This window comes from Salmo salar, chromosome 01, assembly GCF_965601325.2.
Source record: "Salmo salar chromosome 01, fSalSal1, whole genome shotgun sequence".
In the NCBI taxonomy this organism is placed as follows: Eukaryota; Metazoa; Chordata; class Actinopteri; order Salmoniformes; family Salmonidae; genus Salmo; species Salmo salar.
The window spans coordinates 161,062,261-161,078,926 of NC_138291.1; the positions used below are offsets into that span (position 1 = coordinate 161,062,261).

General features: G+C 43.1%; 1 protein-coding gene across 1 annotated transcript in view; it reads left to right on the forward strand.

The window, feature by feature from the left end:
* LOC106568017 (GDNF family receptor alpha-2) overlaps positions 1 to 7,268 on the forward strand; it is an 86,121-nt gene extending 78,853 nt beyond the window's left edge. Inside the window, exons 6-10 of the mRNA XM_014138011.3 lie at positions 307 to 416; positions 1,208 to 1,348; positions 1,629 to 1,813; positions 2,811 to 2,858; positions 3,799 to 7,268. Coding sequence (XP_013993486.1) covers positions 307 to 416; positions 1,208 to 1,348; positions 1,629 to 1,813; positions 2,811 to 2,858; positions 3,799 to 3,933 — 619 coding nt within the window. The 3' untranslated portion in view covers positions 3,934 to 7,268. The remainder of the gene's footprint in view (positions 1 to 306; positions 417 to 1,207; positions 1,349 to 1,628; positions 1,814 to 2,810; positions 2,859 to 3,798) is intronic.
* Positions 7,269 to 16,666: the final 9,398 nt, after the last annotated feature.

Sequence of the window (16,666 nt, forward strand, 5' to 3'; positions counted from 1 at the left end):
TAGATCATTCATTAACATTACAATTCAGAACAACTGATTCACAATATCTTAGAACTATACAACAGTCACGTAGAAAACAATATCTCCCATAAAATAACCCTACAGTATGATCATAGACCGTACTGCAAGTAAAATGGTAAAATGACCATGTATTTGGTATTTTATAAGAATCCCCATTAGCTGTTGCAAAAGCGGCAGCTACTCCTCCTGGGGTCCACACAAAATATGAAACATATTACAGAATTACATAATACAGAACATCAATAGACAGCTCAAGTGTGTGTGCCTGTGTGTGTGTGCATGTAGATCAAGACTGGCTGATTTCCATACGAATTGTCAGATGACTGGTCACTCCATCACCAGCTGTCCCCATGATAACTACCATGGCTGCCTCATGGCCTACGTAGGCCTCATTGGTGAGTACACACACAAACACGCACGCATGCACACACGCACACACACACACACACACACACACCTAGCCGAAAATCTGAAACGCCCTTGAAATTTAAATGACTACCACAAAGATGGCCGCCGGTCCACTCATCGTCGAATGTCAACTTAAATGGTCATGTCTGTTCTATTATCTGTGTTTCTATGATTTCAAAAGGTTTCCTATGGAAGTTTGACAATATAATTTAAAAACAACAGATATTCCCATTCAAGTTAACATTCTCTGATGTGTGGACCTCCAACCATCTTTGTGGTACCTTTTGAAAGTCAAAATGTATAATTTATTCCCATTTTATCAGCCAAAACATGACACCCACCATGTATTCAAGAGCATGTTGTGTCTCAACCGATGTCGGACACAACACAAAAACCTTTGATGTAAAATAAGTTACAACATATGGGAATATGAAAAAATCTGAGTTTAGGCATGTTTAGATAATTGACATTTAGGTGAAAAAATGACATTTTATATATATATATATATATATATATATATTTGACATTCAGGTCCAGAAAGTCACTTTCAGAGCACTTCTACAATGGGCTAATATGTATGGAACGTTTCATTCAAATCAAAAGGGGTGCTGTCAAAAAAGTGATTGAATTGAAATGGATTAACCCAAAAGATTAGAATTTTTTTACACACACTTTCTCCATATTACAGCAATTTGATGTAGAGGTTTCTATCCCAGCAGAAGTGTTCTTCAAACATACTCTTGGTCCTTACTATCATCCCCCTTCCCTCTCTCTCCAGGGTCTGATGTGACTCCTAACTACATGAACAGCAGTCCCAGTAACAGCACCATCTCTCCCTGGTGCTCCTGCAGAGGGACTGGCAACCAGGAAAATGAGTGTGACGCCTTCCTCAGAGACTTCACACACAACACCTGCCTCAGTGAGTGGAGTGCCAACGTGTGTGTGTGTGTGTGTATGTGTGTGTGTGTATGTGTGTGTGTGTGTGTGTGTGTGTGTGTGTGTGTGTGTGTGTGTATGTGTGTGTGTGTGTGTGTGTGTGTGTGTGTGTGTGTGTGTGTGTGTGTGTGTGAGAGAGGTCCCTAGGTGTTTTTTTTGTTTTTTAAATAACAGTGACCTAGCTACAATACCTGCACTCCATCTTGCCTCTCTTAAAGTCACAACCTGTCTCTTCTCTCCTTTTCTCCTGCCTGTTTTTGTAGAGAATGCCATCCAGGCGTTTGGCTATGGTCCAGAGGGGAGTGTACTTCCTGTTATAGAGTCTTTGGCCACGCCCTTTCCTCCCATACAGCCACCACTGAACTCTAAGCCCGCCCCCTCGCTCCATGCCAATGAAATCAAGCCTCAGGACAGCACCTGTGTTTTCTCAACCTGCGCCAACCTTAAGGTGTGTGTGTGTGTGTGTGTGTGTGTGTGTGTGTGTGTGTGTGTGTGTGTGTGTGTGTGTGTGTGTGTGTGTGTGTGTGTGTGTGTGTGTGTGTGTGTGTGCGTGCGCGTGTGTTTAGTGACGTTGGTTCAGGTGAAGTAGTGTATCTACTTTCATAGCGGATATTGGGCATAATCTATGAATTATTTAATTATCTGAAATATCTGGTCCTGCCGCTCTATATATAAGTCTAACTGGAATGGAGCATGGAGGGGGGAATACACACAGAAATAATACACAAAGGTAACAGTGTGAAATAGAATGGAATTATTCATGCTGTTTGTATATGCATACATACATGGGTGTGTACGTGTGTGCGTTCGTGCATGATTTTGCATGTGTATACTGTAGTGTATGTTTAAACTGTCAGAGCCCTGCAGCTGGGAGTCTAATCCCAGGACTGCTGCCTCCTGCACAGAACTCCTGACATTCAGACTGATCATGTAGAGGGCAGGGGGAGGTGTGTTTAATAACGTTAACTAGTTATTTCTCTCTCAGTTTTCTGCTCTCTATTATTCTTTTCATTTCCTGGCCATGAAAACAGCTCTTCGTGTTCTGAGAAGAGATAAGATTTGATTGGCTCTTCCAGCCAGGCGACGGGCGTGGATATGCTAATGAGACCCAGAGAGGGGCTGATGGGAGAGGGAGATAACTGGAGATGCTGGCGTGCGCACGAGAGAGAGAGTGAGAGAGAGAGTGAGAGAGAGAGTGAGAGAGAGAGTGAGAGAGAGAGTGAGAGTGAGAGAGAGAGTGAGAGAGAGAGTGAGTGAGTGAGTGAGTGAGTGAGTGAGTGAGTGAGTGAGTGAGTGAGTGAGTGAGTGAGTGAGTGAGTGAGTGAGTGAGTGAGTGAGTGAGTGAGTGTGAGAGTATAGGCTACATTACATGAGTCTGGTGAGTGTGTTCTTGTTGCTCATGCTGTGTGTAAGTCAATGCTGATGGTGTATGTTTTTTTTTACAGGATGGAGAACAAAAGTGCATTCCTTCCAATGACTTTAAGTGTGAAGAGGTGAGTGTGAGTGTCTGTGCATTAGAGTCTGTGAATTTGAGTGAGTGAGTGAGTGAGTGTGTGTGCATGCGTGTGTTTGCATGTGTGCGTTTGTGTGTGTGTGTGTGCTTGCATGTCTGTCTCTGACAGAACTAATAGCAGGTTGTAGGAAAGCAACACATTTCACATTATTGTCTGTTGTAGGTGTTTTTGAGACCCTATGTTGCTCCTCCTGCTGTGACTCCTCTTTCAATAATACCTTAATGGTTAAGGGTTAAGTTTTGGGATAAAACAAAACAATTAAGTCTACCACTGGGATTGAACACACAACCATAGGAGTCAGAGCTTGTGGCTTATACCCATCCACCATCCCTGTTCACAATGCTTTAGCAAAACCCAAGCCTACTTGATGGTATTAGCGCTCAACGCTGCCCCTAGTGGCATTTTATTTACATGGAATCTCCCAACATCCTCTGGAAATGGATGGATGTTCAATTTCAAAGTGAATCTTGAGCAACCTGGTTGAAATCGCTCCTCCTGCTTTGTAACACTCGTCCACATTCTGTCCATTTGTCGTATCTAGTTTACTCTTCTCTGCATCTCCATCTCCAAAAAAATGAAAAAAATTTGTAAAGTGGTTGTTCCACTGGATATCATAAGGTGAATGCACCAATTTGTAAGTCGCTCTGGATAAGAGCGTCTGCTAAATGACGTAAATGTAATGTAAATGTACTCTGTCCATCCATCTTTAACTATCTTCATCACTCTGTTCATCCATCCATCTATTCACTCATAACTCAATCCTGTCTTTCCCATCTTTCTCTCATCTTCTCTCTCTCCTCAAAACACATTTACATCTTATGTTTAATTCTTTCTCCCCCTCTTTCTCTTTATTTCTCTCTCTCCCCCTCTCTCTCTCTCTCTCTCTCTCTCTCTCTCTTTCGTTTTCTCTCTCTCTCAGGCGTTATTGGCACAGGATTCTAAGGGAGAAGAGGGTAGAGCCCAGCACTCTGCAGCAGCCCCTGGAACCCTGATTGTGAGAGAGTGTGTGAGTGTGTGCATGTCCATGTTGGGGCTTCTGCTCCAGGCTCTGTAGTACACACGTACACTCCTGACTGCTGACCTCAAAACCCTGTCCTCGGGGTCAGACAGGAAGCCCAAACGCCACCCACAGGATGTTCTGTGACATCACATCCTCCACTACCATGTCAAAACAACAACATCAACAGAAAAACTGAGCGAAGATGAAAGCAGAGTAGAAGAAAGGAGGAAAGGTATTGGAGAAGTGATGAGATGAGGAGGGTAAGAGAGAGAGGACAGAGAAGAGACTGGCACTCATTCTACAGAGAGACAAAGAGAAGGAGAGAGAGGAGACAGATGCTGGATGGATGATTCTACACAGGCCCTGTCCTATCCTCCCACCCTGAACACTGTGGACTCTCAGGTCTGCATTACCACCCTTTGTCTTGGTGTTTCTGAGTGTATAGACACTTTGGCTGAGATGGCAGTTCTGATGTCTAACTGATAGAGTGCAGAATGAGTTGGTGAAGTGTGCTGCCAAAAGATGCACTTCCTAAAAATCTGATGGGACACTGCACCTCCAGAAATTCATCCTCTTATGCATTTTAAAAGAAACTGTAAACAGGGTGCGCGTTACGGGGGAGATGTGGGGGGGGCTCAGCTCACCTGAATGAGACGTTAGCTCCCTTATGTGCAACTAAAGTCAAACTTTGGGGGGTCGCTAAATAATGCTAATTTAACTATTCTCCTATTTCTTTAAAATGCAGTGGTAAATATGTTTTACAGTGGTAAATATGAGAATAAAAGCTTCCAAATGAAACAAACACCCCTATCTCTCTGTCATAGTTTAAACCATGTATTTCTATGTAGAGGAGCTGTTCACTTAGTACTGCTGAATTTTGGCCTCAGCTGAGCTCCTTTACGCATAGATTTTCCTTTGTACTTCCTCATTTGAGGAAGTCCTTGATAAAAATAGCCTTTATTCCAATGCATTAGATGTATTTGTTGATTTATCATTGTTTTATTTTGTCAGTCAGCTGTTTAGAGCGCTTATTGCTTTGTTTTTCAGGTGCGTGTGGGTACTGGTGTTCTCCGTGTCACCCGTGGCCAGAAGTACCAGACCATTTATTTAGCTTTATTATTTTCTATCAATATTTGTTTTCTTTCCTAGATGATGATGAACAACAGTATCACTAACCAACTAGCCTATATCTAGTCACCAATGTGCATCCAGTCCATACATAGAGTATACATTAATGAAAGTAGGCCTTTAAGGTGACTTGTTTGGTTAGAAGCATCTGATGTTGCCATGGCATAGGTATACATTGTTTTGGATTTATGTGCCCATGACAACTGTTTTCACATCATAAAATGTCATGTAGGCATAGTTACACTTACAGTACATTTTCAGAAATCTCCAAGATCCAGGGTACAGGGTGTAAGTTCAATGTTCTAATTCATTTGTTAAATACTTATTTATGACAAATAACACCGTCATTAATGTAATTCATGTAAGGAAAGAAAGTTACTGTTTTATGTCACACGATCTGTGAAGACTCCAAGCATTAACTCATAAGTTATGGACAGCTCATGAACTAGGATGTAAAACATGTTTTGATTCAACTCATGTATTATATTGAATGTAGGCTACCTGTTCTGCGTGTGTGTTCATGTGTGTAAAATTGCCTCGGCTGAGAGGGTAGGCTACCGGCAGTGGTGTAGGCCTAGCGGTGGGTAAACGCAAGTAAACGCTGTTTACCCACCTTTTTCTGAAAAATGCATTGAAAGTAGTCTATAGGAAGCGTTTTCACCGCGACTGGAAATAGGCTACTGGTAGGCCTATTAGAAGTTCATGGTAATACACATTATAGCCTGGTCTAGTAAGTTGACACTGTGTGTTAGGGTAACCATCCTGTTTTCCTAGGATAGTTTGAGACGCATTTTCAGGTGTCCCGACTTTTCAGGCTACAAAAAATTTCAATTCGTCAGTGAGACGCATCAATTAATGCAGGCCTAATCAATGGCAACCTCTGAATGTCATTAGACACACTGTTTGGTGTTTTGTAACAAATGTCTATTTCCATTCATCAAATGACGTGAATATACATGCAGTTTGAATGCTGGAAATTATTTTGGAGTGTACCAACATGCACAGGTAGCCTACTTTTTGAAGTGATTTGTTTGATAATCAAATTAAAATATCATGAGTGGTTGTGTTCATGCCACATTAAAAGGTCATTCATTTTTACCGTTTAAATGACATCTTCATTATTAGGCCCATAATTTTTTTTCAATAGAGACCCCCCCCCCCGAATGTCATGGGGTAATTCGCACTCTGACTTTAAACCTCAAGTGTGAAGAATGGGACAGGTCAACAATCGAGGAGAGGACTAACCTGCTAGGGCCTCTTGACTCTACCTTGATTAGATGGACACTACTGGCATTGGACTAGACTGCACTGACTCTAATGTGATTGGAGCAGAAAGTCCAGATAGGAGGGACTGTTCCTCTGTCTCTGACCTTCACATCTCACACAGACAGACAGACAGACAGACAGACAGCCCCCCCCCCCCCACACACACACACACACACACACACACAAAACAACTCCTTAAGGATACCTTGCAGACTTTCTCCCTCAACCTCTTTAGTCCTCACTGCCTGGCAGATGGTTAATACACACACGTGCGCACACACACACATATTCCACACTCACGCGCAAACACAAACACACACAAACTTACAGAAACACGTCAAGGACACCTTGCAGACTTCTGCAGACACTATTGTAGGTTGAAGTGGTTTTCTATCTCAGTTGTGTTAAAACTGTAAAAAGAAAATAGAGTCAATGTAAAAATATGATTAAAAAAGTAAGTCTCACTACACAGTTGTGTGCGGCAGTTTGAGTGTATACATTTGTATTATATATTTGTGTGTGTGTGTGTGTGTGTGTGTGTGTGTGTGTGTGTGTGTGTGTGTGTGTGTGTGTGTGTGTGTGTGTGTGTGTGTGTGTTATAATTGTGTGCATTATACCTCTGAAACTCTGTGGAGTATTTTTCTATGTTGGAGTGTGAGGCTAGTGGAGATCCAGAACACGGACAGAGGCGTGACACACACTTGTTCTCCAGGGAATGTGTGTAAATCATCTGTTGCCATGGATACTGGTGGTGCCAACACTCATCTCTGTCAGGTCTTACTGTACTTGTCATCTTTTCTTTTCCTGCTGTGAGAGAGAGAAAAAAGAGAGTGAGAGAAGAAGAGGGGGAGAGAGAAAATGAGAGAAAAGTAAGAGACGAAAGGACAGGAGGGGAGGATTATAAGGTGCAGGTTTCTATGTACGCTTTTACTGAGGTACAGCAGTGTAAATGAAATATGTGTCTAAAGACCTGAATAAAAACATCTGTAACAATACCTGAGTTTTCTGTGTGATTGACTAATACAAACATCATTAGATCTGTATTGATGTGTGTCTATGACAACCTACTTAGTTTCAGCAAGGGGTTTCATTTAGTACAAAGACATCAGCTACTACTATGAAGTACACTACATGACCAAAAGTATGTGGACAATGTCATTGTATGCTGTAGAGTTAATATTTTCCTTTACTGGAACTAAGGGGCCTAGCCTGAAACATGAAAAACAGCTCCAGACCATTATTACTCCTCCACCAAACTTTACAGTTGGCATTTTGCATTGGGGCAGGTAGCGTTTGCCTGGCATCCGCCAAACCCAGATTTGTCCGTCTCACTGCCAGATGGTGAAGCGTGATTCATTACTCCAGAGAACGCGTTTCCACTGCTGCAGAGTCCAATGGCGGCGAGCTTTACACCACTCCAGCCGACGCTTGGCATTGCTCATGGTAATGTTAAACTTGTGTGCGGCTGCTCGGCCATGGAAACCCATTTTATGAAGCTCCCGATGAACAGTTATTGTGCTAACGTTGCTTCCAGAAGCAGTTTGGAACTCATAGTGAGTGTTGCAACCGAGGACAGACGATTTTTAAGCGCTACGTGCTTCAGCACTCGGTGTCCCGTTCTGTGAGCTTGTGTGGCCTACCACTTCACGGCTGAGCCGTTGTTGCTCCTAGACTATTCCACTTCACAATAACAGCACTTACAGTGGACTGGGGCAGCTCAAGCAGGGCAGAAATTTGACAAACTGATTGTGGGAAAGGTGGCATCCTATGACGGTGCCACGTTGAATGTCACTGACCTCTTCAGTAAGGCCATTCTACTGCCAATGTTTGTCTATTGAGATTGCATGGCTGTGTGCTCGGTTTTATTCAGCTGTCAGCAACAGGTGTGGCTGAAATAGCCGAATCCACTAATTTGAAGGTGTGTCCAAATACTTTGGTATATATAATGCCAATTTTAAGGTTTCAGGTAGCCTAGTGGTTAGAGCGTTTAGCCAGTAGCTGAAACATTTACATTTACATTTCCGTCATTTAGCAGACGCTCTTATCCAGAGCGACTTACAAATTGGTGCATTCACCTTTTGATATCCAGTGGAACAACCACTTTACAATAGTACATCTATATCTTTTTCTTTTTTTGGGGGGGGGGGGGTTAGAAGGATTACTTTATCCTATCCCAGGTATTCCTTAAAGAGGTTGCTGGTTTGAGTACCAAAGGTGACCAATCTGTCGATGAGCCCAACAAGGTATTTAACCCTAATTTGCTCCAGGGACGCCGTAGTACTATGTAAAACAACACATTTCACTGCACCTATCCGGTCTGTGACAATAGAACAGTATTATCCTCTATGGGCTAGGTGGGACGCTTGCGTCCCACCTACTCAACAGCCAGTTGCATCCTGCGGCGCGTTATTCAAATACCTTAGATATGATATTACTTCAATTTTTCAAAAATATGACTATTTTACACCCTTTTAAAGATAAGACTCTCGTTAATCTAACCACACTGTCCAATTTCAAAAAGGCTTTACAACGAAAGCAAAACATTAGATTATGTCAGCAGAGTACCGAGCCAGAAATAATCAGACAACCATTTTTCAAGCTAGCATATAATGTCACATAAACCCAAACCACAGCTAAATGTAGCACTAACCTTTGATGATCTTCATCAGATGACAACCCTAGGACATTATGTTATACAATACATGCATGGTTTGTTCAATCAAGTTCATATTTATATCAAAAAACAGCTTTTTACATTAGCATGTGACTAGCATGTGACTAGCATTCCCACTGAACACTGCCGGTGAATTTACTAAATTACTCACGATAAACGTTCACAAAAAGCATAACAATTATTTTAAGAATTATAGATACAGAACTCCTCTATGCACTCGATATGTCCGATTTTAAAATAGCTTTTCGGTGAAAGCACATTTTGCAATATTCTCAGTAGATAGCCCGGCATCACAGGGCTAGCTATTTAGACACCCAGCAGGTTTAGCACTCATCAAAGTCCGATTTACTATAAGAAAAATGTTATTACCTTTGTTGTCTTCGTCAGAATGCACTCCCAGGACTTCTACTTCAATAACAAATGTTGGTTTGTTCCAAAATAATCCATCGTTATATCCAAACAGCGGCGTTTTGTTCATGCGTTCTAGACACTATCCTAAAGGCTAAATAAGGGTGACGAGCATGGCGCAATTCGTGACAAAAGAATTCTAAATATTCCATTAGCGTACTTCGAAGCATGTCAACCGCTGTTTAAAATCAATTTTTATGCCATTTTTCTCATAAAAAAGCGATAATATTCCGACCGGGAATCTGCGTTTAGATAAACAGACAAAGGAAAAGAAAGCTTTCGGCCGAAGCGGGCAAGCGCCTAAGCCCATAGTACTCTGAGCGGCCACTTGCCAAAAGCGATAAAGTGTTTCAGCCAGAGCCTGCCTCGATATCGTTCAACGTTTTCCCGGGCTCTGAGATCCTATGGAAGACGTAGGAAGTGTCACGTTATTGCACAGATCCTGAGTCTTCAATAAAAAGAGCCAAGATGAAACACTACTTCTCAGACAGGCCACTTCCTGCTTGAAATCTTCTCAGGTTTTGGCCTGCCATAGGAGTTCTGTTATACTCACAGACACCATTCAAACAGTTTTAGAAACTTTAGGGTGTTTCCTATCCAAAGCCAATAATTATATGCATATTCTAGTTACTGGGCAGGAGTAGTAACCAGATTAAATCGGGTACATTTTTTATCCAGCCGTGTCAATACTGCCCCCTAGCCCTAACAGGTTAATTTATCAACTTTTATGAAACCTGGATCTCAAGGTTGGTGCTAATTTTCATTATTCTCCTCTAATCAGGGACTGATTCAAACCTGGGATACAAAGTACATTCTGCTAAGCTCTCCATTTCAGAGAAAGTTTGGTCACGTCATATCTTCAATCTACTTTTCTTTCACAAAGTACGAGGACAGACAGACGGACACACACACACACACACACACACACACACACACACACACACACACACACACACACACACACACACACACACTGGCAGCGAGAGGAGTTAATCACAGTCTTAATTCTCTCCTCCTGCTGTAACTGTGTTTAAAACATAAGCTCATAATATGAGGATTTATCTGCAGTGTGTGTGTGTGTGTGTGTGTCTGTGTGTGTGTGTAGCAGCAAAGACAAAGGGGCATTCAGCCCTCCTGCATATTGCTATAGCAACAAGTGTGAAGTGCGTTGGGAAAAGGCTAATTGCAAACCAAGAAAGAAGGAAGGGGGGAGGAGGGGGCTGAGGAAGGGAGGAGGGGTTAGAAAGGTTTGTAGCCCTTTCATGCAGTCAATGACCAAAAGCTCCCTCTTTGGGCTCAACGGTGGAATGTTATTCATATTTTTTATAAAAAATAAAGATATTTTTTAACTGCTGAAAATCCAATGTTTCTATGTCAAAAGGTTTTGCTGTATTTCAGTTTTCACATATAAAGTGTAATATTGGGATGCAAACTCAAAATGTTATTTTTTTTATTTAACCAGGCAAGTCAGTTCAAATCAAATTATTTATATAGCCCTTCTTACATCAGCTGATATAGCAAAGTGCTGTACAAAAACCCAGTCTAAAACCCCAAACAGCAAGCAATGCAGGTGTAGAAGCACAGTGGCTAGGAAAAACTCCCTAGAAAGGCCAAAACCTAGGAAGAAACCGAGAGAGGAACTAGGCTATGAGGGGTGGCCAGTCCTCTTCTGGCTGTGCCGGGTGGAGTTTATAACAGAACATGGCCAAGATGTTCAAATGTTCATAAATGACCAGCATGGTTAAATAATAGTAATCAGGGTGAACAGGTCAGGGTTCCATAGCCACAGGCAGAACAGTTGAAACTGGAGCAGCAGCACGGCCAGGTGGACTGGGGACAACAAGGAGTCATCATACCAGGTAGTCCTGAGGCATGGTCCTAGGGCTCCGGTCCTCCGAGAGAGTGAAAGAAAGAAAGAGAGAAAGAGAGTACTAGAGAGAGCATACTTAAATTCACATAGGACACCGGATAAGACAGGAGAAATACTCCAGATATAACAGACTGACCCTAGCCCCCCGACACATAAACTACTGCAGCATAAATACTGGAGCCTGAGACAGGAAGGGTCAGGAGACACTGTGGCCCCATCCGATGATACCCCTGGACAGGGCCAAACAGGCAGGATATAACCCCACCCACTTTGCCAAAGCACAGCCCACACACCACTAGAGGGATATCTTCAACCACCAACTTACCATCCTGAGACAAGGCCGAGTATAGCCCACAAAGATATCCGCCACGGCACAACCTTCACACTCCTGGGCCAGACTACACTCAATCATAGGATCTACTGAAGAGATGAGTCTTCAATAAAAACTTAAAGGTTGAGACCGAGTCTGCGTCTCTCACATGGGTAGGCAGACCATTCCATAAAATGGAGCTCTATAGGAGAAAGCCCTGCCTCCAGCTGTTTGCTTAGAAATTCTAGGGACAATTAGGAGGCCTGGCTCTTGTGACCATAGTGTACGTGTAGGTATGTACGGCAGGACCAAATCGGAAAGATAGGTAGGAGCAAGCCCATGTAATGCTTTGTAGGCTAGCAGTAAAACCTTGAAATCAGCCTTTTTCTTAACAGGAAGCCAGTGTAGGGAGGCTAGCACTGGAGTAATATGATCACATTTTTTTGTTCTAGTCAGGATTCTAGCAGCCATATTTCGCACTAACTGAAGTTTATTTAGTGCTTTATCCGGGTAGCCGGAAAGTAGAGCATTGCAGCAGTCTAACCTAGAAGTAACAAAAGCATGGATTAATTGTTCTGCATCATTTTTGGACAGAAAATGTCTGATTTTTGCAATGTTACGTAAATGGAAAAAGCTGTCCTTGAAACAGTCTTGATATGTTTGTCAAAAGAGAGAATAGGGTCCAGAGTAACGCCGAGGTCCTTCACGGTTTTATTTGAGACGACTGTACAACCATCAAGGTTAATTGTCAGATTCAACAGAAGATCTCTTTGTTTCTTGGGACCTAGAACAAGCATCTCTGTTTTGTCCGAGTTAAAAGTAGAATGTTTGCAGCCATCCACTTCCTTATGTCTGAAACACAGACTTTCAGTGAGGGCAATTTTGGGGCTTCACCATGTTTCATTGAAAAGTACAGCTGTGTGTCATCCGCATAGCAGTGAAAGTTAACATTATGTTTTCGAATGACATCCCCAAGAGGTAAAATATATAGTGAAAACAATAGTGGTCCTAAAACGGAACTTTGAGGAACACCAAAATTTACAGTTGATTTGTCAGAGGACAAACCATTCACAGAGACAAACTGATATCTTTCCGACAGATAAGATCCTAACCAGGCCAGAACATGTCTGTGTAGACCAATTTGGGTTTCCAATCTCTCCAAAAGAATGTAGTGATACATGGTATCACTAAGGTCTAGGAGCAGGAGGACAGATACAGAGCCCCGGTCTGACGCCATTAAAAGGTCCTTTACCACCTTCACAAGTGCAGTCTCTGTGCTATGATGGGGTCTAAAACCACACTGAAGCATTTCGTATACATTGTTTGTCTTCAGGAAGGCAGTGAGTTGCTTTTTCTAACATTTTTGAGAGGAATGGGAGATTCGATATAGGCCGATAGTTTTTTATATTTTCTGGGTCAAGGTTTGGCTTTTTCAAGACAGACTTTATTACTGCCACTTTTAGTGAGTTTGGTACACATCCGGTGGATAGAGAGCCGTTTATTATGTTCAACATAGGAGGGCCAAGCACAGGAAGCAGCTCTTTCAGTAGTTTAATTGGAATAGGGTCCAGTATGCTGCTTGAAGGTTTAGAGGCCATGATTATTTTCATCATTGTGTCAAGAGATATAGTACTAAAACACTTGAGTGTCTCCCTTGATCCTAGGTCCTGGCAGAGTTGTGCAGACTCAGGACAACTGAGCTTTGGAGGAATACGCAGATTTAGAGGAGTCCGTAATATGCTTTCTAATGATCATGATCTTTTCCTCAAAGAAGTTCATGAATTTCTTACTGCTGAAGTGAAAGCCATCCTCTCTTGGGGAATGCTGCTTTTTAGTTAGCTTTGCAAAAGTATCAAAAATACTTGGATTGTTCCTACTTTCCTCAATTAACCTCCCTGGGCAAGGTGGGACATTTGCGTTTTAAAGACAAGAGTCTCGTTAATCTAACCACACTGTCCGATTTCTAAAAGGCTTTACAGCGAAAGCAAAACATTAGATTATGTCAGGAGAGTACCCTGCCAAAAATAATCACACAGCCATTTTCAAAGCAAGCATATATGTCACAAAAGCCAAAACCACAGCTAAATGCAGCACTAACCTTTGATGATCTTCATCAGATGACACTCCTAGGACATTATGTTATACAATACATGCATGTTTTGTTCAATCAAGTTCATATTTATATCAAAAAACAGCTTTTTACATTAGCATGTGATGTTCAGAACTAGCATACCCACCGCAAACTTCCGGTGAATTTACTAAATTACTCACAATTAATGTTCACAAAATACATAACAATTATTTTAAGAATTATAGATACAGAACTCCTTTATGCAATCGCGGTGTCAGATTTTAAAATAGCTTTTCGGCGAAAGCACATTTTGCAATATTCTGAGTCCATAGCCCAGCCATCACGGCTAGCTAATTTGACACCCACCAAGTTTGGCCCTCACCAAACTCAGATTTACTATAAGAAAAATTGGATTACCTTTGCTGTTCTTCATCAGAATGCACTCCCAGGACTTCTACTTCAACAACAAATGTTGTTTTGGTTTCAAATAATCCATAGTTATATTCAAATACCTCCGTTTTGTTCGTGCGTTCAGGTCAGTATCCGAAGGGTGACGCACGAGCGCATTTCGTGAAAAAAAAATCAAAATATTCCATTACTGGATATCATAAGGTGAATCCACCAACTTGTAAGTCGCTCTGGATAAGAGCGTCTGCTAAATGACTTAAATGTAAATGTAAATGTAAATTACCGTACTTCGAAGCATGTCTAACGAAGTTTAAAATACATTTTTATGCTATTTTTCTCGTAAAATAGCGATAATACTCCAACCGGGCGACGTTGTACTCATTCAAAGACTGAAAGAAAAAAATTGAGAATTCACATGAACGCGCATCTCCAGTGTCACTGTTCTCAGCCTGACCACTCACAAAATCTCCTGCTGTTTTTCGCCCAGAGACTGGAGAGACATCATTCCACTTTCTGGAGCCTTCTGAGAGCCAATGGAAGCCTTACAAAATGTCACGTTACAGCAGAGATGCTGTATTTTTGATAGAGATGCCACAGAAGGAGAACAAATTGTCAGACAGGGCACTTCCTGTATGGAATCTTCTCAGGTTTTGGCCTGCCATATGAGTTCTGTTATACTCACAGACACCATTCAAACAGTTTTAGAAACTTTGGAATGTTTTCTGTCAAACTCTACTAATTATATGCATATTCTCATTTCTGGGCAAGAGTAGTAACCAGTTTAAATCGGGGATGTTTTTATCCGGCCGTGCAAATACTGCCCCCTAGCCCCAACAGGTTAAGTTAGAACAATAGGATGATCGAGCAGCAGTGAGGGCTCTTCGATACTGCACGGTACTCTCTTTCCAGGTAAGAACAAATTCTTATTTTACAATGACAGCCTACCCTAGCCAAACCCTCCCCTAACCCGGACTACGCTGGGCCAATTGTGCGACGTCCTATGGGACTCCCGATCACGGACATTGTAATACAGCCAAGGATTGAACCAGGGTCTGTAGTGACGCCTCTAACACTGAATGCAGTGCTTTAGACGGCTGCGACACTCAGGAGCCCACTATATATACAAAAGTATGTGGACACACTTTCAAATTAGTGGATTCGGCTATTTCAGCTCCCACACCACCGGTGCCACCAGGCAAGAGGCTGGAAGTATGGGAGTATGATCCATGGACCACTCCTCTTTGTCATACATCCGGGACAGTGCGTCTGCCTTAGCGTTCTGGGAACATGGTCTGTAGGATAGGGTGAAAACAAAACGTGTAAAAAAAAACATGGCCCACCTTGCCTGGCGAGGGTTCAGTCTCCTCGTCGCCCGGATATACTCCAGATTGCGGTGGTCAGTCCAGATGAGAAAAGGGTGTTTAGCCCCCTCAAGCCAATGTCTCTACGCCTTCAGAGCCTTGACAACAGCCAACAGCTCCCGGTCCCCCACATCATAGTTTCGCTCCTCCAGGCTGAGCTTCTTCGAAAAGAAAGCACCAGCTTTGGTGGTGTGCCTGAGTGCTGAGAGTGCACGGCTCCTATTCCAGCCTCGGATGTGTCCACCTCCACTATGAACGCCAAAGAGGGATCTCGATGAGCCAGCAACGGAGCCGAGGTAAACAAAGCCTTCAGGTGACCAAAAGCCCTGTCCACATCAGCCGACCACTGCAGCCGCACTGGTCCCCCCTTCAGCAGTGAGGTAATGGGAGCTGCTAACTGACCAAAACCCCGGATAAACCTCCGGTAGCAGTTGGCAAACCCTAGAAACCGCTGCACTTCCTTTACCGTGGTGGGAATCGGCCAATTACACACGGCTGAAATGTGGTCACTCTCCATCTCCACCCCTGAAGTGGAAATGCGGTACCCTAGGAAGGAGACAGACTGTTGGAAGTACATACATTTCTCAGCCTTGACGTACAGGTCATGCTCCAACAGTCGCCCAAGCACCCTGCGCACCAGGGACACATGCTCGGCGCGTGTAGCGGAGTATATCAGAATGTCGTCGATATACACCACTACACCCTGCCCTTGCAGGTCCCGGAAAATCTCGTCAACAAAGGCCTGGAAGACTGATGGAGCATTCATCAACCCGTACGGCATGATGAGGTACTCATAGTGCCCTGAGGTGGTACTAAATGCCGTCTTCCACTCGTCCCCCTCCCGGATACGCAACAGGTTGTAAGCGCTCCTGAGATCCAATTTTGTGAAGAAGCGAGCCCTGTGCATTGACTCGATCGCACTGGCGATGAGAGGCAGTGGGTAGCTATACCTCACTGTGATCTGATTGATCCCTCGATAGTCAATAAATGGGCGCAGACCCCATCCTTCTTCTTCACATACAAGAAACTCGAGGAGGCAAGTGAAGTGGATGGCCGAATGAATCCCTGCCCAAGGGATTTGGAGACATATGTTTCCATAGCCGCCGTCTTCTCCTGTGACAGAGGATACACGTGACTCCTGGAAAGTGCTGCGTCTACCAGGCGATTTATCGCACAATCCCCCCGTCGATGAGGTGGTAATTTAGTTGCCCTCTTCTTACAGAAGGCGAGAGCCAAATCGGCATATTCTGAGGGGATGCCGCACGATGGAGACCTCGTCGGGACTTTCCAC